The sequence below is a fragment of the Strix aluco genome, chromosome 9, assembly GCF_031877795.1.
Source record: "Strix aluco isolate bStrAlu1 chromosome 9, bStrAlu1.hap1, whole genome shotgun sequence".
NCBI lineage: Eukaryota > Metazoa > Chordata > Aves > Strigiformes > Strigidae > Strix > Strix aluco.
The window spans coordinates 30,109,296-30,134,129 of record NC_133939.1 but is presented as its reverse complement, the minus strand read 5'-3'; the positions used below and the strand labels follow the sequence as shown (position 1 = coordinate 30,134,129).

General features: G+C 49.6%; 1 protein-coding gene and 1 long non-coding RNA gene across 4 annotated transcripts in view; one reads left to right on the top strand and one right to left on the bottom strand.

The window, feature by feature from the left end:
• The window catches only part of LEKR1 (leucine, glutamate and lysine rich 1), a 97,005-nt gene that overhangs the window by 16,889 nt on the left and 55,282 nt on the right, over window positions 1-24,834 (top strand). For 2 of the 3 annotated variants that reach the window (XM_074834382.1, XM_074834381.1), the window contains exon 1: window positions 19,941-20,187. The exons of the other annotated variant lie outside the window; for it this stretch is intronic. In XM_074834382.1, the coding sequence (XP_074690483.1) occupies window positions 20,140-20,187 (48 nt within the window). In that variant the 5' untranslated portion in view covers window positions 19,941-20,139. Of the gene's footprint in view, window positions 1-19,940; window positions 20,188-24,834 lie in introns of those variants that run through there. 3 annotated transcript variants of the gene reach the window in all.
• On the bottom strand, window positions 7,410-15,404 carry LOC141927272 (uncharacterized). The gene is made up of 3 exons (XR_012624349.1): window positions 14,645-15,404; window positions 10,622-10,788; window positions 7,410-8,153 (listed from the first exon to the last, which is right to left on the bottom strand). It is a non-coding gene; the product is annotated as an uncharacterized LOC141927272 (long non-coding RNA).

The window sequence follows — 24,834 nt, the reverse complement described above, 5'->3', positions numbered from 1 at the left end:
TTGTGAAATCTGCTTTAGAAGGATCGGAGATTTCTTGTTCTATCGCCAAGAGGTATTTATGCAGCTTGCTAAAATTTCTTGAGCGTGCAGGAGGTGCATGCTGGGACAATGAGTGTTGCACAGGGCAGGTGTTAATTAGCAGCGCTGTCAGGTCCTCTATCAGCACCCAAATAGCTGATTGAAAGGAAAAGACGTCTGAAGGCAGGCAGTTGATATTGCTCTTTCATGAGCTGGGGGTAACTTGGTTGTGCTTCTGGGAACCAGTTGTTCCCGTTATCTCCTGCCCGGGCACAGCACAGGCAGGCATGGGATGGTGGCAGCTCCTCCTGGGGGGGACACGGCCCTGTCCCCTCCCCGTGCCCAGCAGAGCCAGGCTTTGCAAGAGGCTGTTGTCCTGCCAGTGCTCAGCTGAGGCTGAGGAGGGGTTGTGAAATGGGCTTCACCGGTGATTTATGTGTCTTTTGTTTTTAAAAAGGGGTGAATCCAGGCCTGAAATACAGGCAGTGGAAACTCTCCTCAGCCATCGCAGTGGTTTTATATAAGTAAAAGTTGTACCAGCGTAGCGCCGCTGTACTAGGGCCTCATTAGGCCCTATGTGTGTGTAAAGGAGGGAATTGACTCCTTTCCCCTTCGCATATGCAGCCTCCCAAACCTCTAACTGCTCTCACTGCCCTTCTTTGAGCATCTTTTGGTTTCGCTTGCCCTCAAAGAGGCTGAATCCACCCGCACACCCCTCTCAGAAGGTGTGCGAGCCAGGGGTGGGATGCGGGTGGTGGGGGCTGCCCCAGCCCAGGGTCTTGGGACATCTTGCATGGAGCTGCTGCCTGCTGAGAGCAGCTGTGGGGAGACGTTTCTGTTTGAGCAGATGCTCACGCCAAGGGAGAATGAAGAACTAGCAACAGTTTTAGCTGAAAACAGAAGCCCCAAAAAGGTTCCTTAATGCTCCTGTCCCCCTATTTGCCCCCCCTTGGTTGTGAGGAACAGATGCTCAAACGTTCCTCTTGAGCTGGTGCTAAAAATCTGTCCTGAAGGAAGACTAAAACTGTTGCTGCCTGCATCCAGGCAAGGGTTTACTATAATCCCAGTGCTGTTATGGACCTGCTGCTAATTCTGCTTTAATATCCAGTGGGCTTGTGTGTGCATTGAATGGAGCTCCCTCGAGGAGGAACGTGCCCCCAAGCCTCTTCACTGTTGGGGCCAGAATGCAAATAAACTTAATTGCTGGCAGCAGCCAGGGTCTGCAAGAGCCAGAGCCACGGCTCTTACTTCAGGCTCACTCGCCATCACGCAGAGTTCATCTGCCCTCCCAGATGTCTCTATTTCTGCTCACGGAGGTTGTTACAACACGACAGCTTGGCGTGTGAGTTGTTCAGATTGTTCCTTCTGATAGGCAGGGTCTTGCCTGTGTCTTCCCTGTGCTTCATGTGCTGGCGTATTGCTCAACGCGCTACGCTGCTCCAGTCCTGCCGAGCTCCTGCCGCATCGCTTGCGGCACAGACAGAATTTGCTGCCTTGCTTTTCACTTCATCTTCTAGGTTGAGTGTTAACAGAAGCGCGAGGAAATGCTGTCATTAGGCTGGCTGCTCTTTCCAGGGTGCTACATGGCTGCTTCTCTTTTTCTTTCCCTGTTTCTCTCATGCACATAGCATTTACTCGGCAGCCAGGCTTTATCTCTCCCCTCCAGCCTGCGTGCTTTGCTAAGAGCTTCTCACGAGGGGCTGTATCAAAAGCTGTAAGAGCTCTCAATAAATGATAACACTTCAGAAGTGTGGTAACAGCTGAAGCAAGCATGACTAGATGTACAAATGCCGCAATAGGTTGTTTTTACCCGTTAACTCCTCCTCACAGGAAAGGTTGCCTGCTGGCCAGAGCATAAGCTGGGCGACAGACTCGGGCAGGATTACAACTAGCGCTGAATGCAAACCCTGGGGAGAACAGTAATAAGGTACAAGTGAGGGCCAGCAAAGCTGAGCTCCCCCGCAGAGCCAGTCAGTCCCACAGCCCAGCAGTGCAAAGTTCAGCAAGAGGTTGCTCCGGGCATCTCAGCTGAGGGGCAGGGAGTGGGGAGTGCAGCGAGGCGCAGAGGAGCACGGCAGCTGCTTCTAACCTTGATGCCTCTAACGACTGAAATCCTCATCACCTCCAATCTCTCCCTGCAGTGGGCAACTTTAGGATGCAAATATGGAAAACACAGTAGTACGGCTACCTGACTCGAATGGATGCAGCATCAAAATGCCACACTCCCGCTTCAGCTATAAGATGCAGCACCAAAATACCAAGCTCCTGCTTCAGCTACAAGATGCAGCATCAAAATGCCACACTCCTGCTTCAGCTACAAGCTTGGCAGTTTCTCCAGCCTGGCTTGGAAATGCAACACAAGCATCAGCTTCTCCCGTGAGCTCTGTGTTCCTTAGGTTTGTGTTGCAAACATCTGGCAAGCTTTTGTTTGTTTGTTTTTCCCCGCTCACACACGTTTTAGTCATTTCTGCCACGGTCTGAACGTGGTGCTGTGGATGATGCTGGGGGAAGCCACGGTGCTGCGCAGGAAGTGAGTCTAGCCAGTGCAAATCTGTGCTGACTTTGGGAGGGAAGTCAGGAAGAATGAATATTTGCCCTGTGGCATCAATTTCCTGTCTAGCATTCTCCCAAAAGCAGCTGGAAAACACCCAGGAACGCAGATGTATACATGTGGGCCTGGCATCCTCCTGCCAGCCTTTGGTCTTTCCCTCTGCTTCTCATAGACCTTCTTCCCTAGACCCGGCCACTGTCCCCCTCCAAAATTCCCAGAATCATCACTTTGCTGGAGAGCTCCTCTCCTCAGGAAATACAAATTCATTATTCAGTTTAATGTACCATATGGGCCCATGTGGAAAAATGCAGATCCTGCCTCAGGAGACTGAGTGATGCAATTGACTGGGTCAGCAAGATGTGTGTGAGGGAGGCTGGCTGCACGACAGCTCCTGGGCCAGCTGCACAGCCAGCAGCTCCTCTGCCAGTGCTTGAAAACCCTCACTCAGCTTGTCAGGACACCTCCAAACCACTTGACCTTTTTAACGATAGTGAATTTTAATGATTTCCTTTACGAGTCTGACACACGGTAATTCAGCGCCGTGTCCACTGCTGACATCCTTCAGTAGGAGTTGGTGGGATTAGAGGACAGAGGATTCATTGGTCGTAGGGAATTGCCTCTCATTGCTGTGTAGTTTCAATAACAAAAAAACCCACCCGAACAAAACTGATTTTAAATGTGCCTTACCTAAGAATTAAATTTTGTTGTGGATTTCATGTAAGTGGCTTTTAATGGCTCAAGTTTTGCATATGTGTTGCGAGGACAGGTTTGCTTGAGCACACATGGCTTCAGCAGGCAGCTGCGGCGTGGGGGACAGACCTGGTGCCTCCCGCACGGCTCGGGAAGGTGCGTCCGAGTGCTCTGCTCACGGGGAGAGTTCACAGTGCGGGCCGAGTCCACCTTCACAACAGGGTGTGGGATTACAGCCGCTCCATTTACTGTTCAATAGGTAACATCTGAATCTCGTGCTATTAAACATCGCTGCTTGCACACGAGGTTTCTAAAGAAATGCTGTGCTGCCTCGGCCCTTGCAGACCAGAGTAGCGGCCCCTCTTCCCGGGCATTTCTCATGCCACTCTGATGGGGCCAAGCAGAAGGACATTGCCTCTTCCAGCTCCATCCCACGCGGCAAATGTCAGCTAATGAAAGCTGGCTTCTTAACGTGACCCGAAACAAAATTTCTCAGTCTGTGTTTTCGCTTTCCTTCTCATGACACTTATTCAAGAAAGACTTTCTTTGTCATTTCGCAAACTGTTTGCAGTTATTGATTCTGGTTATGAAAATGCTTTATTTGAATAGTTATGGGAACAAATTTCAGCCTATGGCTTAGTTGAGCTCCAGTTGCCTCTGAGCAGCACTGAAGCTGCTCTGGCTGGGTCTGGAGGCACTGGTTACATCTCCTCCATGCTGAAGTAAGAGGAAAATCAGTAACTTCCTGGGCTCTGGCCTTTTTGAGAAAGGGAAAGGGAGGCTGCAGGGGTGTGTGAGGGCTCCGTGTTCACCCAGCAGTAAGGTCTCAGCTGCAGTTCGTTCCTACAGCCATGCATACATCATCACTGCGGTCGTGTTTGCGGTTCAGGGACTATCGTAAAGCAAGGCAGCAGTTCTTCTTGAGGAGGAAGGGCAGGGAAGAGTACCAAGGTTGTCTCGGGAAGGAGTAACAATGAGGCTGAGGGGAGACCTCATCGCCCTCTACAACTCCCTGAAAGGAGGGTGCAGAGAGGGGGGATGAGTCTCTTGACCCAAGGAACAAGCGCCAGGACAAGAGGGAATGGCCTCAAGCTGCGCCAGGGCAGGGTCAGACTGGCTCTTAGGAAGTATTTCTTTCCAGAAGGGGTTGTTGGGCGTTGGAATGGGCTGCCCAGGGCAGGGGGGGAGTCCCCATCCCTGGAGGGGTTGAAGAGTCGGGTTGACCCAGCACTGAGGGATCTGGTGGAGTTGAGAACGGTCAGTGTGAGGTTAATGGTTGGACTGGAGGATCTTCAAGGTCTTTTCCAACCGAAATGATTCTGTGATTCTGTGAAAAGAGTTGTATTATGGTAACAGCCAGAGGACAGCGAGCTCACAGTGGAAGGGGGTGTGCAAGCCAGTAAGATGATCTTCGCCCTAAGATGCCCCAAGCCCAGCTGAGGGCAGCCGGAGCGGAGGGACAAGCGCTCGATGGACGCGTGAGCATCGCAGGGGGATGAGCTGGGTAGTGGCAACGGATGGCACAGATTAGCTACACGGATGGCACACGGCTATGGGGGCAGCGGGGGGGGACGCCACATCTGCGATGAGCCCTTCTGATAGCTCTTGACATCGCTCGCTCTCCGCTCTTGCCCCGGAGCAGCCTGGCTGTAGCTGGCCGTCTTGGCCTGCACGCAAACCGATGGGTGCCAAGCCTGCAAGATTCCCAACACCCTCCAGTGTCCTGTGACATCGGCTCAGACTTTTTTTTTATTTCATCAGTCGTGTAGGTCCAAGTCCGAAATGTATTTAAGACTTCTTTACAGTTCAAATACATGCTGAAAGTTAAGCAGACGCTAAGTGCTCCCCTGATACAAGCTGCTTGTAGTGGGTTTGGGGTTTATTTTTCTTTTTGTATTAAATTGTGCGCTGTTGTAGCATAAATAACGTGACTGAATATAATTGGCGATCTTTCTATTTGCAATGTATCTTATGGCTTTTGAGGGGGAGGTAAAGCAAAAATAGCTATAGCTATTGTACTAAATCAGGCTGTCACCAACCCCAACTGTGGAACAGGGGATCATTACCTGTCTGGACAAATAAGTAGATTTTTCTGTCTTCTAGGGTACATTTTTCTTTTGCAGTGCCTCTGTCAGGCCAATTAACATTAATGGGAGTTGTATATACACACCCAGCGGAGAACAGACCCTTACACGAGGACCTCATTAGCTCTTTCTTACTGTGGCTTTCATTCTGAGTTGCTAAATTTTATGGATTAGCAAGAATGCTAAAAAATATGGAAAAGCGATCCTGGGTCTTGCCATACCAAAGTGCTTACTTAATGAATTTTAACGAGTCAGGTTTGAGAATGAATTGGTAGGTCCATGTATAACTAGACCTCTGGAAAAACTATACAAAGGCAATCTGATCAGCCAGCTGTATAAATATCCCACTGCATGCTCCTGACCTCTTCCACTCAGGCAGCGTAATTCCCTGAGAAACTCTGTTTCCAAGGGAAAAACACTAGAAATTCTCATAAACTTTGCCTTCTCAACCTGTCAGAGAGAACGCGTTTGCAAAGGGAGTCACGCATAGGAGAACACCCAGAAGATATCCTTGGGACAACAGTGCTACAGGGATTGCTCATCTCCTGGGACAACACTGAGTCCCAACCCTCCTCCATCCTCAAGCAAACTGAGATGGTATTTTTAAAGACACTGTGTGTTTAAGACAACTATGAGAAACCTGCACCCCCGACATAATTTCTCTGGCCTAGGGATGCCTGATTTTTCCCACGTTGTGGTGGGATAACATTAGATGTGTTTTCATGTGTGGTCTCCCAGTGGTATTTGAAGGGCTCTCAGCAAGGAAGGATTCTTCCCTGTTTCTTCTTCTTCTCCCTGTGGGTTTGAGGGAATGTAATTGCAAGAGGAAGGCAGGTTCAGCAGTGAAGCTGTTTCTCATCCCTGTCTTACCATACACACCCTGCACCCTGGGAGTGAGGGGACTGGGTTATACTGGAACAATCACTACGTATTTGCCAGCCAAACAGCAAAATATGTGAATTCAATGCCTATCAGTGTGGATTAATTATCAGGATCATGGGAAAAATGAAGACAGTTGGAAAAGAATGATGATACCATTATAAAGCACACGGAGGTTGGGAAATCACCCTCCTTTTTAAAGGAGCAAATTTTGAAAATCTTAAATAAATGTAAGATTTAAATAGAAAAATGTCCCTGTGCGGTAGCAATCGTTTCATCCAGCCGGAATCCCACCACAAACTCTGCCTCCTGTTGCTGTTCTCCAGCACACGACGTGGTATCTTCTGCTACGTGACGCCCTTCTGCCGTCCCCTCGCAGAACACCCGCTTACAGAAGGCAATCGCTGGGGTACCTGAGGCAGTACTCAGCCCTGCTAAATTCAACTCATTATTTTTAAAATGAAAGAAAGGTGGCATTTGTGGGGAATTCTCTAAGGTCTGGAAAGCCTCAGGACTATCCAGATCCTCTCTTTCCTTCCCTGTAGTCATCTTAATCAATTTAAGAATGAAAAAATATTCCACGGAGGAGCAGAAGAGAAATACTTTAGATTTGTCCTTTATGATGTTTCTGTGGGAGGATCTACATGTCCTCCAATGAGGCACATAAATAACAAGCTGAATCCTGAAAGCCACGCAGCCTGGATGACGTGTCTCTGGTTTGCCATGATTTTACTCCTGACTGCTCACCCTGAGCATTCACTTATCTCCCCCTGCATCTCTGCTCTGCACCAGGCAGGTCTCTCTGGCTTAGGCTCATCACCAGACAAGACCCAGTTCATTATGCTTCCTCCAAACAACACGCAGACTAAACACTGGCTCTGGGGGAACTGCATCAATTTCACTAATTTGCTTTTGAAACCCAGTTACCTTGAATTGCGCCATGCCCTGGTTGGGCCTTACTTGCATCCTCATCTGTAGTTGCTAATTAGCTCGGTAGAAGCTCTAATTAGTATGTCAGCTGGCACAGGCAAAGGGTAAGGGCTGAGCACAGGGATGCCCAAAATGGTGGGAGACAGTGAAGCCTCTGAATACATTGGGGTATTGTCACGCCCCGGACTGGAAGCCCAGAGAATTGCAGTGCTTCTGTGATCCCCTCGGGTTAAATTAAGGTGAAACGACACCAAACGACTGGGTAAAATGTTTTACTCGTGGTAGAGAACAATTTAAACTTGGAAAAGGATAATAAGCAATGTGGTCTCTTATAAATCTGTAAGAAAGGAAAAAAGGAAAGGAAAGAAAAAGAAAGGAGGGAAAGAGAGTCAAAGCAATCCAGATCACCACCCCTGGATCCAGTGTTGTCTCAGGTCTGGTAATCCTGGGTGGTGGGTGCACACACAGCAAAGTTTCTGTTGCCTTTTAAGATCATCTTATCAGCTGATTAGCATATTAGATGAGGAGGGGCAGGGATTCCACAAACTCATTTCCATGAGAGATGAGGAAAAAGGTGGAGCAGCGGTTCCAGTTGAGTCGGTGGTCCTTTCCCAGCTTTGGTTTTTCCTCTATTCCCAGAGATTTTATCAGTCATCCCAGACATGCTCACCTCTTATCAGTCCTTGTTACCACTTCAGTGGGGAAGGTGTGAAGTCATTAGCAAGGCAAGTGTGGTGCCTGGCTTACACAATAGAGCCACAAGTATCGGGTTTAGCGGTACTTGTGCTTGAGGGGAAACACCTGGTTTCACTCAGTCCAGTTTCCCCCCTTTGAGGTTTATCTAAGGAGTTTTTCAATGCAACTGCAAGGGGGTGGGGGGTGCATCCTTCCATACACTCCTGCTTCCTTGGGGGACATTCCTTAGACTAATCCAAAGGCCACAGCTTGTTCTTGAGGTTTTCTGTGTGGATGAATGTTTGAGGCATTCCTTCCTTCAGTTCCTTACAGGTAGAGAGAAAGGGGAGAGTTAGAGCTTTGGGAGAAACTCCGAGTGGGAAGATAGGGAGATCCATGAGAAAACCCAGTGAAGAGACCTGGGGGTGTCATCTTCATTCTCAGACTGCCGTGGCCTGTCAGTCCTCTCCCTGCCTGCCCTCACTTCCCGAGTCAGCGCAGAGCAGCCTCATCTACCTCGCCGTTTACCCAGGACGGGATTGCAGCAGAAACCACGCCAAGCAGGGAGCGGGGGCTCGTGCAGCCGTCCCACATGAGCCACCTGGCTGTTTGGATATTCTCATCTCACCTTTCAGGCCCTGTCATTTTGAAATTAGCTCTTTGGGTTGAATTTAGCATTCTTACTTTCAAAAAAGCAAGCAAACAAAAAGACAAAGTTTTTGTTGTTTTTTTTTTTTTTTTATTGTTGTTTCCAGTCCGGCTCTTTAATGCTATTTTTAGAATCCTGTGTTTTAATGCTGTGGCATGAATTGCTGGGATTTCCCTTTGCGAACATAAAATAGATGATGTGCACTTTCATATTAGCAGTCAGCCAGGAAATCCTTGCCTGGTGCCAAAAATGGGCCTTCTTTCATAAATCTGTATTTGTTTTAATTTCCTTTTGCAGCAATGACACACCAGATCAGCTGCATTGGTTTCTTGACATATTATGTAGTGCCATGTAACATGACAGGCTTAACTGGAAATGAGAGACTAGATTTGTCTTTATTTGATTCACTGATGATACACACAGCTGGGAAACGCTGGTTTGCAAGAAATCAGGAAAGGGACTATTTTCTCATCCCTATAAAGAAGAACTGGCAGAAGGTAGTTGTTCTACAGGGAGCTTTAAATGTTTGAAAACATAAGTGATGAATCCTGTATGTCTAATTGCCTTTAATACCGTGACAGAACTATCTTTTACTGATCACACATTTATTACAAGGCAAGGAAGCTGTAATGAAGCTGGCTGAGGACTGAAGGATCCAGATCCTCTTCCAGCTCTGCCACTGTCTGAGCAACCCGCCTCTGTTTTGCTGTGAAATGGGAATCACTCTTTTGATCCACTTTTTGTGCAGTCTGTGAAGGAAAAAGCCTCTGTATAAATAACTTGTAATTATGCTTCTCTCTGGATCGGAGTTGATTTCCAAAACACTTATGTCCTGTTGTACTGTGGCTGTTCTCTTCCTCTCAGCCAGGAAGGTATTACGTGGTAAGGATTACGTGAAGCAATTTTTTAACTTCTATTTTTAAAGAGTTCTGAAAGGCGATACCTAAGTGTTAGTCATTGCTATCCTTAAAATAAACAAAATGGCAGCTCCAGGCACTTTGACATTCATGGTTAGCAGGGAACAGACACCGCGTGGGGAACACAGAGCAGCAGCATCGCTCTGCGCAGCTTGCCTTCAGCCCGGGAAAGGTTCCCGCTGTGTCCTGCCAGCTCTCTGGCACAGTTCCCTCCGACTGCCTCATGAAAATACAGCTCGTGCAGATGTGGACCAGCAAGGACTGGGACAGCCCGTTCCTGGAACGGGGGTCAAAAGGGCTGCAGTTTATCTCGGCGAGATGAACTCCCTGCTCAGGGGGACAAAGTTCGGAGCAGCCCTCTGCTCTGTGCTGGGGGGGAAGAGCTCACAGGTCACCCAGCAAGTGCTGCTCTGGGGGTGCTGGGATCTCGGGGTAACCTGTCAGAACACACTGGCAAATCAAGCCAGGCGATTTGTGTACCACTGGCAACGCACAGAGTGTGAGCCAGCAGCCTGTAAACAGATGATGAGAGACCTAAATTCATCTCCCAGGCAGATCCCTGGAGGCTAATGAAGTCCCAGCGAGGACGCTGGCAGAAATGCCCCAGCGCTCCTCACTGCGCTGTGCTGCAGCACGGCAATGCACAGGAATGTGCATGGGAGTAGGTCGTGGGAAGCAGCAGTAGAAAGGAAGGCACCAGCGCAGCCGTCGCAGCAGGTACTGTGCTTGGTTTACTCCTCCGCAGTTTGGCCAGCAGCGATGTGCCGCATCTGGCACTGGACCTTTGAGCTGTGGCCGGTGAGGGGTCCCAACCCCACCCCTGCATTTCCCTTCAAGGCCACCCGCTTCCAGGATTTCCCCTGCAGGCAATACCAGGCTGCCCTGACCAGAACCTGCTACTCTCAGCCCAACCCCAGGTCTGGGCTTAGTCACTTCCCAGCCACTGGCTCTGCTTCCTGCCCCGCTGCTGCTGAGGCCTCTTCTAATTTTGAAACCAGTGGTTAACATGGTGGCCGGCAGTGAGCAAGCACGCCCATCCCACGGCCACGCGCAGGCTGCCTGCCCCAGGCAGTCCTGCCTCTTTGGCTCTGCAACATGCCCGGGCGAAGCAGAATATTTGATAGTGAAGGAGTGGCACAAGAAAGAAGCAGAGTCACTTGCCCAAGACAGCTGAGGAATAGAAATTGAATGTAGACCTCCCACAGTCAAGGACCGTGCTTCGACCTACCAGAAATCCTCTTCTTGTGATGGGGAAAAGGTTGTTCCATGAGGAGAGGTACTTCTCAATGCAGAAAGCATCCCCTGCGCTGGCTGCTTTGGTTTTCTTCCCATCCTGCCCACTTCAGGAACATTGCATCTTACAGAAGTCAGGCATTTTTAGCGGAGGGTCCTCATCTGTAAAACAAACGGGAGCCAGAATGCAGCATTAAAACAAAGGCTCCACCCTTCAGTACCACTGATAAATAACTCAGCTGGTCTTTCTGCAAGCAGAAGGTTTATGAAATAGGCACGGCAGGGCCAGCAAACAACCACCCCAGTACCTCAGGGTAAGCCTGAGCTGGGGCTGCATTCTTTTGGGGCAGGGACTGGCTCTTATCGTAAATTTTTAAAGCACCAAGTACTGTGGACCTTAATCCTGCTGGGGCCTCTAGGCGTGACAGCTATATAAATATTTAATGTGCCTTTAATCTTGGGGTGGGGAATGTGACTTGTATCCCCAGTAGGAAGTGACCATCGTTTGTGTTGTTGCTGTACTTCAAGATACTACGCTGAGTATCTACTACAGTATCAACTAAGATACTGTAAAGTGTATTCAGAGGGACATTGCACAAAGAGTAAACAGCAGCATGGGAGCGCTTTTATTCTGCAGGCGCTAATCCCAGCCCAGCAAGTAAAACACTGCAGAACTCCCAAAATGGCAGAGTCTTTGGCTCCGATCTGACTTGGATCCTAGAAAGATCTGCTGTTGAGCATGGTACCCTCCCGCAGAGGAATGGCAAGAAGGAAGAGGGCAAGGATGGTGGGGGATGTTCTGTCCTGGCGAGCTGATCCCAGCCCGCTGGGCTGCCGGGCTCCTCGAACCCTGCCGAGGGAAGTGGGAAGCGGCCCATTCGCCAGATTCAGTTGGTTTGGCTCGAGAGGGCTTTCTGCACACCTTGGGGAAAAAAACCACAGCCTTTTCTCTCACATGGGGAAAGAAAGGCTGTCAGGTAAAGGTCAGGAAGCTTACATTTTTGTGTAATTTTGTATTCTGTAGGGAAGAAAAACATTGTGAAAGGAGCCTGTAAACTGCAGGATGCAAGGTTTGTTCTTCTCCACGGCTTTCCTGTGGCTAAGGACATGACTAATCCCCTGTGACAGTCCCATGCTTGGAGCCTGCTGCTCTTACTGGTACAGCTGGGGACTCTGCCACTTTTCACCATCGCAACATGAAATGAAAACTCTTTTGCAATTAAATTGTTTCTGCACTGAAATGGAGGATCACTAAAGCACTTGCCACAACCGCTGGGAATAAATTCACTTTTTTATTCACAGTATTGTGACTAAATGGTGAATTATGTATTGCAGATGTCCCCTGTGTGGTATGATGTGGGCATGTATAGTCCTGAATGAAATGGGAATACCTGTCGTTTTCAGCCAGAAGCTACCACGCTTTAGGACGGACCCAGAAAGTGTGGCAGCCCCCTCTTAGTCGCTCTGGTGGAACTCCAGTTCAAGCCTGACTTCCCAGCCAGGCTCAGTCTCACATGTGTACTGATGAAATGTAGGTTGTACCTTGCTGTTCCAGATTCCCCAGGGAGCAATTTCACCCTGTGACATATCTGGGCAACCTTCCAGCCTGCCCTCGCTTGTAGCTCGACAGCCACAGCCTCATCAGGCTTTCAGCAAAGAGGAGGCCATGGCTCTGGCTCCTCTCAGCCCCCCACGACGCAGCAGCCAGCCCCGTGCCTGCTGGGGAGCCTCTTTACTTCAGACCAAAAAAAGCTCTGGCAGGTTTTATCGCCATGGCACATCAACGTGGCTTCAAAATTGTGGCTGCAGCTCACCAGAGGTGGGTGCAAAGCTACTGGTGAAATGTTATGTCAACAGGAAGAAAACATGCCTGTTCCCGTAGTGACAGGGAAACGCTGTCCAATTTCACAATCATCCCTTTCCTCTCATGGGTCAAGTTCGCCGGCTCTCCTGACTAGGCCACTGCTGCTGGTGAGTAAGACAAGCCAGATTCAGCCCTCAGCAGCCCTTTGCTCTGCACATCATGACACATCTCTGCCTCTGGACCGCTGACCTCCCGTTTCTCCTGAGACAAGCTGCTAGGCGGCTAAACCTTACACCGAGCTCTGGTAAACAGCAGGACGTTAACCTGTCACGAACTTCACCTCGGGGGGAAGCAGCGTGGAGATCAGACAGCAGAACTAAGGTCACACCACGTGCTGAACCGCTGCTGGAGCCCAGCAAAGGGCACGTGGCTGCTGAAGGGCTGCAGCCCCAGCCCGGCTGGCACCAGGAACTGTGAGCACCTTGTGTGTACCTCTGATAATGTGCTGCAGCTTCCGCTCGCACTCCCAAACACCTCAACAGTTCTGGGCCTTCTGCTGACAACCGTGCCACATTCTACAATAGCTTTTTTCAGGATAAATGGCAAAGAAACCTAGAGCTTTTAAAGCAAGTATTTTGTCTAAAATTCCTTTTCTTAAACCATTTAGGGTAATTACAAGTAGCAAAGAGATTATGTAACTCATGACTCGCTGACAGATAATTCCCAGGAATGAGTGCTAGATTAATGCAATCCATTGTGGTGCTGGGCAGGTCATCACGCTCTTCTCCTGTGCTACAGGAGACCTGAAGCAACCACCTTGTAACCTCTACTGATTTCTATTCCAGGCTTCTCATAAACCAGCCTGCATGATGACGGTGATGCCTGCCACAATTCATTTAACTACATGAGCTCTCGGAGCTGCCAGCTTAGCTAACATCAGAGCAGCAACGCGAGGCGGGTTACCTCAGGTGGCCACAGGCCCTGACTGCTGAGCTCTCCTGCTCAGTGCCTTCACTGATGGCAGCGCAGTTGGTCCTAACAGTAAGGGAGCGGAATCATGTCAAACTCACTTGGCATCATCTACACCAGTATCTATCTTTAGATCCCAGAAATAACCGTTTTTGCACTTCCGTAAATGTTACCTGTATTTTAGGTAGCAAAAATTACAGGCCCCCATTTTGGATGGGGCCTTGACCTTGCCCCGTTTGAAGTCAATGGGTTTAACTGATGAGCATAAGGGGAAACAGGTTCTAAAGCAGAGCGAGAAAAAACGTATTCTATCTTATTTTCATCTGACTTCCACACACCAAGTGTATGGCTGTATTTTAACAACAAGGTTGTAGCAACAGCATGCAACCAACACACCCGTGGTGTTATCTCTTTGTGGGAGATAAATTTAAATTGTCAGGCCATGGCATGGAAATACAACATTTGCGTTTTCCTATCGGGATGTGCCAGGACATTGCACTGCAATTGCAAGTCATGAGGTAATAACGTGGAGAAGGAGTAGCCTGATCTACTGCAGAGTACTATATGCTGTTATTTAGCATTTTGAAAGGGTGCCCACGGCATCAGGAGGTGCAGTGGAGCCCAAGAAAAGCTCCACAAGTGTTTCAACAATAGGTATCACAATACAATTTCAGGGCTTGCAAACCTCAATATTCCTTATTGCTACGGATAATCCCATTCCCTTCACTGTAGGCTGGGAGACCGATGCATCATTTTCGCACGCTGGATCTCAGACTGGTGTATCCCGACTGATCCTGCCTCCTAGGTTCAAGTCAGCCTCACCACCCTCCTTGGTGTGCTCTGTCCTCCAAACATCCAGGCTTCCTTCACTTGTTTTTCCTCTTTATTTTTTCCTGTTTCATAGTGACTCCATAGTTCCTTCATCATCGCCTGATATTCCTTCCAGTAGCTCACTAAGACTGTAACATCTGTCTTGTTTCATCTATTCTCACTCTCTTTCAACAGGGAGGGCTCTGTGCACAGTTTCTGTTTTGGCAGGATTTTCAGGTTTGTTTTTTTTCAAAGCCAGCAGTATAAACGTTTTCCTCCCTGCAGATTGTGTGTTTAAATTAGGAAAAAGCAGATTGCTCTGCTCGTGGATGGGGGGAAGGGGAAAGATTTATGGCGTTTCTGAGTTCCCGTGGGAGTTTCCTAGCAGGCCCCTGGGAAACTGCTGAGTCCTGCACAGCTGAACCTCACCCTTACCGTAAAAGTTCTGTCTTGCCCAGGGAGCCATCAGAAGTGCCACCATCATCATTGTCCTGGAGCGTTAGGTGATCTTTCAGATATGCAAAGGCCAGGTCCTTGAATGCCTTAAAGAACAAAACCTTGAACACTTCTGCACCCATCTCCCAGGGATTTGGGCTTTTGCTTGGTCATTTCCTCCCCAAATCACATCCTGATAGCAGCCTGTCCATGCCCTCTTGCTCTTTGTGCCTGTTCCTGACCGCTCGACTGCTGAAGCTGCCCCTGTGCTCTCTAGTCCTTTCTCACTTCAGCCTTGTATCTGTGACGCTTTTCCTGGCACCCTTCCCAAGTTCTCTTGCTGCCAACTCAGACTCAGTATGAGCTTCTTGTATTCCCTTTCAAATCCTTTTCTGTCGCGGCAAATAAACCCACTGTCCTCTACACACACACACTCCTGATACTATCCTTGACAGCTCTTCACTTCTGGCACTCAGCTGCCGCTTAATCACACAGATTCCTTCTCTGATTCACCTCATGTGCTCCTGCGGCCAAGAGCTTGACTTTGATTTGGCAATGTCACAACAGGAGTACTGGAATTTCCTCCCTAGTGATCCAATTCCTGCCTCGCATGCCCCACTGTCATTAGCACGCTCGTTTCACTCTGCTCTTTGGGCCGTCAGTGTCCAGTACCATCACCTCACCTCTGCCCTTCTGCACAAACCACCAGTACCCTTCTCCTTTACGCTTTTCCTGATTTTATCATTTCCATGCTGCTTTGGAGCATTTCTATCCTACTGCTGTCCCAGAATGACCCACCTGACCTTGACTCCCAGGTAGCCCTCATGTTCAGGTCCCTTCTCCAAACATCCTTCCACAGAGGCTGCTCCCCCCCCCCACGGCCTCGTCCCTGTGACATTTGCAAAGGGGACGTGGGGGGAGCAGAGCAAACCAAACACATCTAGCAAGTGATATAGCTTGAAAACAGGAACTAACACGATGTGCACGCAGCACCAGAAATAACCTCGCTGCCATACGCCGTGAGAGCCCTGTCCTTCCCTTGACCCCTCCCTCTGCACGTCTCCTGCCATCTTTCCTCCTCGTGTCAGCCTCTGCCGTGGGTCCCAGCACAGGGACCCCTCCTGCTCCTCCGCAAAGCCCCCGCGTACCTACGGCACCGCAGGGCTGAGCGATAAGCGCTTGAGCTCTGCTCTGCCTGAGCAAAACAACTGGAACTGCCAGCAGCTTCCCAGAGGAGTTGTTTACAGACAACGCTGCAAAACCGCTTCCCTGCGCTGGTCTTTGTATCGAACAAATGAAAGGACAGCCTAAAACAAGAGGGCCTGTATAAAAGTAGGATTTCTTTTTTACCCAGGAAACGCTGCAGGCGCCGGCACACCTATTCACCCTCACCCCAGCCGGTCCTGCTTTGTGCGAAGAGGGTGTTCGCGTTTATTAGCCTTTTTCCCTAGCTGCCCACTGGCACGGACTTTGCTCCTCCGGGTTGGGATTTCTGAGCAGCGGGAGGCTTTTCCACGTGTGTTTGAGAAGGTACAAAGCCTGCCGGAAAACAATGGAAATAGCTGGCTTATGACTGCTGCGTGTCACGCACTCATTTCTTGCCTGTTCGTTTGTCCTTGGAGCTGCTCACGCCGCCTGGAACCTGATCTCGAAGCGGTGTTGGTCTCGCAGGCTGGCACGCACACCCGCCTGCCGCCATGCCACGGGGGCGAGACGCGGCCGGACTCCAGCCTGGCCTCCCTGCCCTGGGGGAGCTGGGGGCACACAGACCCCTCTCAGCCCCCTGGAGCCTTGAGCCACCCCTCAAGTGCAGACCAGGGGGCGGGGTGTCTTCCTGAAGGGGGGAAATAGTCACTTCAGAGCAGAGTGGGGTGGGAGCAGCATCTCCTGTCTGGGCTTCCCTCAGGGCCCCCAGCCCAGGAGCGCCCGGGCTGGCAGCAGCATGGCCCCTGCCAGGTTGTCCTCACCTCCAGCACAGGCTCTTCTCACCCACAGGACTGGCACCCCTCAACCCCCCAAGGGTAGGATCCCCTCAGCCACAAAATCATAGAATGGTTTGGGTTGGAAGGGACCTTAAGGATCATCTAATTCCAACCCCCGTAGTTTTTTGGGTTTATGCAAACATGTGAAATGAGTCCCCCCAAGACAGGCTCCCCTCAGCCCTCCCAAGGACAGGATCTCCTCAGCATCCCCAGGACAGGCTGCTCCTCAGTCATAAAATCACAGAATGGTTTGGGTTGGAAGGGACCTTAAAGATCATCTAGTTCCAACCCTCATGTTTTTTACATGCTTGCATTAAAAAAAAGTCCCCTCAAGCACTGGCTCCTCTCAGCCCCACAAGGGCAGGATCTCCTCAGTCACAGAATCACAGAGTGGTTTGGGTTGGAAGGGACCTTAAAGATCATCCAGTTCCAACCCCCATGTTCTTTACATGTTTGCATAAAACAAGTCTCCCAAGACAGGCTCCCCTCAGTCACAGAATCGCAGAATGGTTTGGGTTGGGACCTTAAAGGTTTAGTTCCAACCCCCACGTTTTTTACATGCTTGGATTAAAATAAAGTCCCCTCAAGGACAGGCTCCCCTCAGTCACAGAATGGTTTGGGTTGGAAAGGACCTTAAAGATTTAGTTCCAACCCCCTCGTTTTTCACATACTTGCATAAAACAACAAAAAAAAGTCCCCTCAAAGACAGGCTCCCCTCGGCCCAGTCTCCCTGCAACACTCCAAGGACAGGCTCCCCTCAGTCACAGAATGGTTTGGGTTGGAAGGGACCTTAAAGATTTATTTCCAACCTCCATGTTTTTTACATACTTGCATAAAAGCAAAAAAACCACCGCCTCAAAGACAGGCTCCCGCAGCCCAGGGTCTCCTCAGCCCCTCAATCCCGTCTCCCCCCCCACCCCGCCCTGTCTCCCCTCAGCGGGCGCAGCCGAGGGCGGGAAGGGCGCAGCCCCCGCTCCCCCGCCCTGCTGCACCCCCCCGGCCGCTGCTTGCTGGCCGCCTTTCCCCCGCCTCCCCCGGCAGGCCGCGGTGCTCCGCGCTGATCTCATCGCCGCGCCGCACGCCACCCTTCCCCGGCACGTTAGTGCCGCCATCGCGTGAGAGGCGCCGGGCGCCCGGCCCGCCGCCCCCCCGCCGCCATCACGCAGGGGGAACATATGCCGGCAAGGCGCGGCCAGGCGCCCGCCCGCCCCGCTCTCCGCGCCGATCAAAGGCGCTGCCTTCCCCCTCTCGCTGCTAATACCGCTCTTAATTAAATACCTCCGCGGGGGGCGAGCGGCCCTTCACACGCAATCCACCCCCCCCACCACCCCCCCCGCCGGGGCGAGCCCCGCTGCCAGCCCGCGGGCGCGGCGTCGGGGTGCGTGCAGCGCGCTGGGAACCCCGGTACTTCAGATCTTATTTATTTTTAAATCCCAAGCTCTTCATTCTGACCTTTAAGCGCATGCGATGGGCGAGTTAATGTTTGCTTTGCGCTGCGGGGCGATGCCTTGGGTGACATTCCCACGCCACCCCCCCCCCCGCCCCTCTCGCTTTCCACGCGAGACACCCCACCTGCACCCCCTTCCCCTTTATCCACAACTTCGCGTTGGATCACGATCACGAAGAGGTTAAAGGAGGTGGCGGGGAGGGGGGGGAAGCTGGGGCATGCGGCTCCGGTTGCTGCCAAACCGGGGATTAACGCTGCAGCGCAACACGGAGGTCGGCACGCAACGTGGAGCGGGTCACGCCGGCAACACACGCGAGGGCTGGGGCGGGGAGGGGGGGGGCAGCCACCCGTGGGACCGCGCTGCAAAGCCGGGGGGGGGAGGGTGAGGGAGGGCAGCGGGCTTTGCAACCCTGTATCATTGCAACAGCTCCTACTTATGCAATTTTCCTTTTTTTATTCCAATAAAATTAGCTATCTTCTTCAATTGCAAGCCTCCCCCCCCCCCCCCTTGCCCACACGCAGCTTACCCCACCAAAAAAACCCTATTCCCTATTCAGCTGCTCGGCACTGCTCCGAAAAAACATTACTGATGCTTTGCCCTACACAGAGCTGCCCCAGAGACTGAACCTTTGCAGCTACCAGCAAGTTGTGCATAAATTAAATCAGGTTAACAAGGCCGGTGGAAGGTCGCCTTGTTTTTCACCATGGCCTCTTTCCAGGTTTTAGTGGCTGTCCCTAAATTAATTTTTTGAGGGGTGACTCTTTTTGTGTAAGGCTTGTAGGGAATGCTTTGGGCATGCAGGAATTGTTTTGGGTATACAGAAAATTCTTTGGGCGTGTAGAAGTTGCTTTGGGCAGGCTGGAATTGCTTTGGGCATGTAGGAATTGCTTTGGGCATGTAGAAGTTGCTTTGGGCAGGCTGGAATTGCTTTGGGCATGTAGGAGTTGCTTTGGGCATGTCGGAATTGCTTTGGGCAAGCTGGAAATCGGCTTTGGGAGCCGAGCAGCCCTGCTGCACCCATGGCCCCTCATTCGCCGGTTCAGGTGGGGAGAGACCTTGGCTGTCGGCTCCCTCACTGGGCACCGAGGGGACAAAGCAGATGGCCACTGCGGCACGGCTGATGGGAAGCGATAAAGCAGAGTCTCAACTGCAACTCGGTTTTTTGGCCTGCATTGAAGGGGCTGCACGTAAAATAACCAGCGATGAAAAGGAGCGAAGGATAGAATGTGAAATTAATCCTGTTGAAATGGGGCTGCACAGAAAACTCCTGATTCTCACATCTTTTCCCGATTTATTTATTTTTATTGCTTCGCTGTGAACTCAAGTGGGTTTCATTGGGAGCTGGCAGCGCAAGGCCGGTTCATGCGGAGGTTGAGCACATGCCTTGGGTTTGACATGGAACTCCCCGGGGTGCGAGGGTCGCTTTTGGGGCGACACTGCAAACGAAACCAGTGCGAAACCGGGCCGGCGCTCCCGCCGTCTCCCTCCCGCTCCCCAGCCAGCTCCAGCCCGGGCAGCGCAGCTCCTCCCTTACCGAATTATTAATTTTAAACCGGGCCGGTTCGTGAGGCACCTCAGTCCCTCAGCCTCGCCTGCCCCCGCCCCGCGGCCACGTGACGCGCATGCGCGGGACCGCGCGCCGTTGCCGTGGTTACGGAGGAAGCCACGGTAAGAAAATGGCCGCCCCGGTTGCCTTCCCTCACTCCGCTTCCTTCCGGCTGTCCTGGGCTCCGGCGCCTCCCGGGGTGGGTGGGGGGTGTGTGGCCCCGGTTCGGGGGGGGGGGGGGCTCCGCACCGCCGCGTCCCGTCGCTCCCCCCTCCCCCGCTTTCCCTCGCTCTCCGCCGCGGCCTGCGCGCCGTCACCGCTCCCCGCCGCTGCCGGCAGCCGCGGCCTGTCCCCGAGCAGGCGACGCGGGCGTGGGGAGGCCTCTCGGGGCTGGCCTGGGCCGCGCGTGGCGTGCGTAGGCCAGAGGAGACGCGTGGCCCGGTTGCCGAGGGCAGGTTCTGACCCTCCCTGTCACCTCTGGCAGCTTCCCTGACCCCACCGCAGCGTTTTCAGGAGGCCATGGAGCGGCACATCCCCGTTCACCCGCTGCCCGAGGAGATTCGAAAGGTATGAAGCGGTGGAAGTGCAAAAACCAAACCATTTAGAGACCAGAAGCTGCAGTAATTTAGGAATATTTCACTGACCTTTAAACACTGGTAGATTATCTGGTACACATTGGTCTTGGTGTTAGATTGGGTGTGTTCTAAGTTTTGTCATTATATATGAAGCATAATTACACACTAATGCTGTAGGAACACTGTAGAGGAACATATTCAGTAATGGTGTTGTCACTGCTAGGTGACTTTCAGGTTTTCCCCCATGTAGCATGTTTTGTTGCTGTAAATTTGGAATCACTGCAGAGCATAATGTGTAATTGTTCCTAAGCAGTGTCGATACAAATAGGAACGGAACATTCCCCTTCATCTGTTCTTGTATCTTTTCTTGGTGTATGAGGCTGTTGTTTTGTTTGGGAGACAAATCATTACCAAAGTAACAATGGTGCTGTTTATATGGGTTAACTTTTGGGGAGGCTCTTCATAAGCGGTGATGCACACAAGTGGAACACGAGTCACTTTTGTATCACTATGAAGTTTTTACTTTGGCAGTAAAACATCCTGCTGTCCTCAGTTTTTGGTATGCGTCTAATAATCAACAAGTAATTTAAAAGTTTTATGTGCTTAGGCTAGCACAGCCTGAAGAAATTCTCCCAGGAATAGTCCAGGAAATTGTTGAGACAATTTCTGAGCCATCAGTGATGATTTCTGAGAATTCAAGGATGGGTAAGATAGCCAAAGGAAGGGAAAAGGAATACTTGCCCTTAAAGAAGGGGAGGGGAAGGGCCTGGGAAATGTACAGACTCATTAGCAGCTGTTTTGGTAGCAGGAAAGATACCAGATACCTTTGTTTATTTAGAAATTAGTTCTCAAGCATCAACAGGATAAGGTGGTTAGCAAAAATGCATGCAAGTTTCTCAGCAAAACAGTTGTGCCAGATTGTTGGATGAAATACATGAGGGAATTGTTCTGGATCTAGTACTGCTCAGTATTTCCATTAATGACTTAAGGCTGTAGTTTGGTGGCACTTCAGCTGTCTTTCATTTGGATCAGTTCCCGATGTTGTTCCTGATCCGTGTGCTACGCATATGCTAGCACAAGGAGGGAGCAGGTGTGAGTGCAGGCACAAACTGGGAACAGAAAGGGGGTGACGTTATTTCTTTCAGTAGGAGTGTTGGTGGTTGCTGTTTTTCATTGAGCTAGGATTTTAGGTTACAAGAAGGAATAGACTGATGCCAGTCTGGGAGGGGTTGTGAGCACTCTGGGAACAGCATTAAGCTTTATATTCTTACTAAGAATAAGGCATATTTAAAAAGAGAAAGTCCAATGCATCAATATAAAATACACAGTAACTGATTAAGCTTCCTTGGCAAACCTAACACTGAGGTCTATAATCAGGTCATAAGCAAAATAATATTAACAAAGTGACGTTGCAAAGAAAGCAAGTATTAAATGTGTTAGTATAGGAATTGCGCATGAAAAGGGCCTTTATTCCTCTGCTCAGATCTGTTAAGGCATCAGTTCTGAGCTGCAGGCCTTAAGAAAAATAACATGGTTGATGGGAATCTGGAAAAATGCAAAAATAGTGAAGAGCTTAAAAACCTTGTTCTTCTAGGAAAGGATAATAGAACTGGGTTTGCTTATTCTGGAAAATACTTGAGGGCACAGTACCGATATTCACACATGTAGGAAGATGGTGGTTGTCCTTCATCTCCAGCTGAAAATTAATCTTATCCTCCCCTTTCTGGACTTGCTTTGGATGACATGATGAAACTCTAGATGCAGGGGTGGCTGAGCTCTGGAGCAGCTCACCCAAGGGAGTTATGGAATTCCTCCAGTGGCACCGTGGGGGACAAGCAAGGCAAACCGTTGCTTTGGAGTAAATGAGTGGGCAGGCAACCTCCTGAGATCTTTCGGTTTGGCAGTGCGCCTTTAACAAAAAGATCTATATGCAGAAGGCACATCAGTACTTTTAGATACATACATGAGCAGGCTTACGTTCCTGTCCCATCCTACCCTGTCACCTCAGTGTGAGATGCATGAGCTCTACGGCAACGACAGCCCAAGATTTTGGGATCAGTTAAGTGTCAGGGTTTGACATATCCTTTGCTGCTGCTCGTCTCAGCTGACTTGCATTGTAGGCGCTGTATGGTTACAAGATACAGAGCTTGATTACAAGTCATTCTCACAATTTCCTGCCCTTGTATTTTCTACCTTTGATGTACACAAGTTGTTATTCCCTTCACATTCCCTGCTTCTTGGATTTTATAGCATCTCTTTTGGAGTCTTTTCTTTTAGACTGCTCCCAACATATGCAGAACTTGTGCCAGCTGTAGATCGCTCTGCCAAACTGAGCACATGCTCCCAACATGTGGTTTGCTGGCCAAAGGAGCATGTGTGTCTGGAGGGAGTGTGTTAAGCATTGTGATTTTAGCTGCAGATATTCCCTGCTAGGTGCCGTTCTGCGTTGGCTTGCTGGAGGTTGGGTTGTAGTGCTGACAAGGGATCAAGCAGCTGTCTCAAGAGAAAGGACACAGACCAGAGCTCTCAGCGTTCCTCTCCTTCATGCTCTTAGCAGATGGAGGAGCTTCACAAGGTGTTTATCAATACTTGGAGCAGTGACATAGCTGCCTCCAAAATGGCACTCTTCTAGAGGGTAGTACCGAGAGGGAGAAAGGAAGGGAGCATCTTGGGTCCACCTGGAAGAGCCTACTCTGCAGACTGTTCTACTGCCAAAGCCTGCCACAGAGAAAGACCTGTTAGAGTAAAGCCATGGATGTCACAGCAGAAGTTGACATAAATTGAGCGTTTGCAGACTGGGTCCAGTAGATGTTGCCCATTATGTTTATTAAATTTTAAAGGAAGCTTTAATCTAGAGGGGAGGAGATTTCTTGGTGTTTTGTTAATGAAATGATAGATGTTGAAGGGACTTTAGTCCATCATGTTCTGATCAGTTTTGCCTTAGAGAGTCAGGTAAGAATTTTACATGACCCTCTTTTCTCTCCCTCTCCTGCTCACTTTCCTTCTACTGCTGTCATACCTCTTTCACACAATATGCATTGCAAGATGGGTGCTAAATGAAAAGAAAATAAATCAACAGGTAAATAAACATCCACGTGTCCGTTATGAAAGCTTATAGTATTTTTTTTTTTTGTATTTACAGTCACATAGGAACTAATTATTAGTAAGATCTAAATCATGGTTTGTTTCTAAAGAAATTTTTAAAAGCCCAGAATTGTGACTTTGCCTTTTAGCACTTTGGTTCCCTCACTGAGCACGTCTGTCAGTGTTGCAAGTCAGGAAGAGTTGGTTTTCCCTGGAAGTTTCCAAGGAAGCTATGCCACATGGAGCGGTGGTGATGGCGAACGTGGAGAACAGCTGCTGCTGTTTTGGCAGCAGACACTGGAGAATTGGTAACTTCCAGGGAGGGAAATAACCAAATCAGTCCATGACAAGTCCAAGCCATCTGTGACCGTTTTTAGGGAGGGTGTTCTCTGGTTCTCAGCCTTATGTTAGGGACGCTTGTACGCTTCTGGGACATGATGTTTGCAGATTTGGTGTGCCAGATAGCTGGTGTTTTAGCTCAGTAAGTTGGTTGGTTTGCCTCAGTAGAACCCTACATTTTCTTGTAAGTGTACTGTCACAGGGCTGTAGAAGGAACTTTGCAGAGATCGCTGGCTGCTAATCCCTACTTTTTCATGTATGTACATGTCTTAAGGTTTATGCCATCAAGCTCAGTCTGAAGGTATAGACCACCGAATGGTAAAAAAGAAGTTAGTGTTTCCTTTACTCCAATGTTATGGATGTGTATTTTGGGGGAGTTCTCTTTTTCCTCTTTGAGGTCTTTATGGGTTGGTTTTGTTTATTTTTTTTTTTCCTTGAGAGAAAAGAAGGTTATCATATTGCGCCTTGTTAGTTGTCTGTTGCTAGTAGTAGACTCATCTTTCATATACTTGTGAACTTTATTAAAGTTCTGTTTGTTTCAGCATTGTTGTTGTCCATTTAATGTAAACAGGTGGGAAGATGCACTTTTGCCCTGAAGATCTTACTGAGGTGGGAAACAAAACAGCAGCCACCTGCATAAGACAGTAAAATGACACCCTGACTCCTCAAAGTACCAAACAAACAGTTCTACTTAATTTTATTTGGCAAACAAATAACCTTTGCTTAACATAAATCATGAAATTAATTGAACACAAGATAGCCTTACAGATTGGTAGTTCGCTCACCCTAGGAGTTTAAGAAAGCAAGCAGAGCAGGAACTTTGAAGCTGTGTTATACATCAGTACAGAACGTTCCGTGGTATCTAACTATCCACAAAACATCACGTACGTTACTAGTAACGAATGGTTACTCATTAGATTTGCCATGTGTGCTATAGATTGAGCACATTATGGTATCTTTATGAGCACATTATGTTATCCTTAATTTTTCTTGCTTTTTTGAACCTGGGGTTATTTTTTTTTAATAGGTACTTACAAAGTTCCAGTTGCATTAATTAGCTAAAGAATCTGTCCTGTCCACCAAGTTTAGCTTTGTAGAAGTGAACGAAATAGCTATGTATTTGGTACTTAGAGTTTCAATATGGATTTAGAAGCAGGAGCATTTCCATTCGTGCCATCCAGATGAGCATGGTAGTAGCAGAATGGCAGGAGGTTTT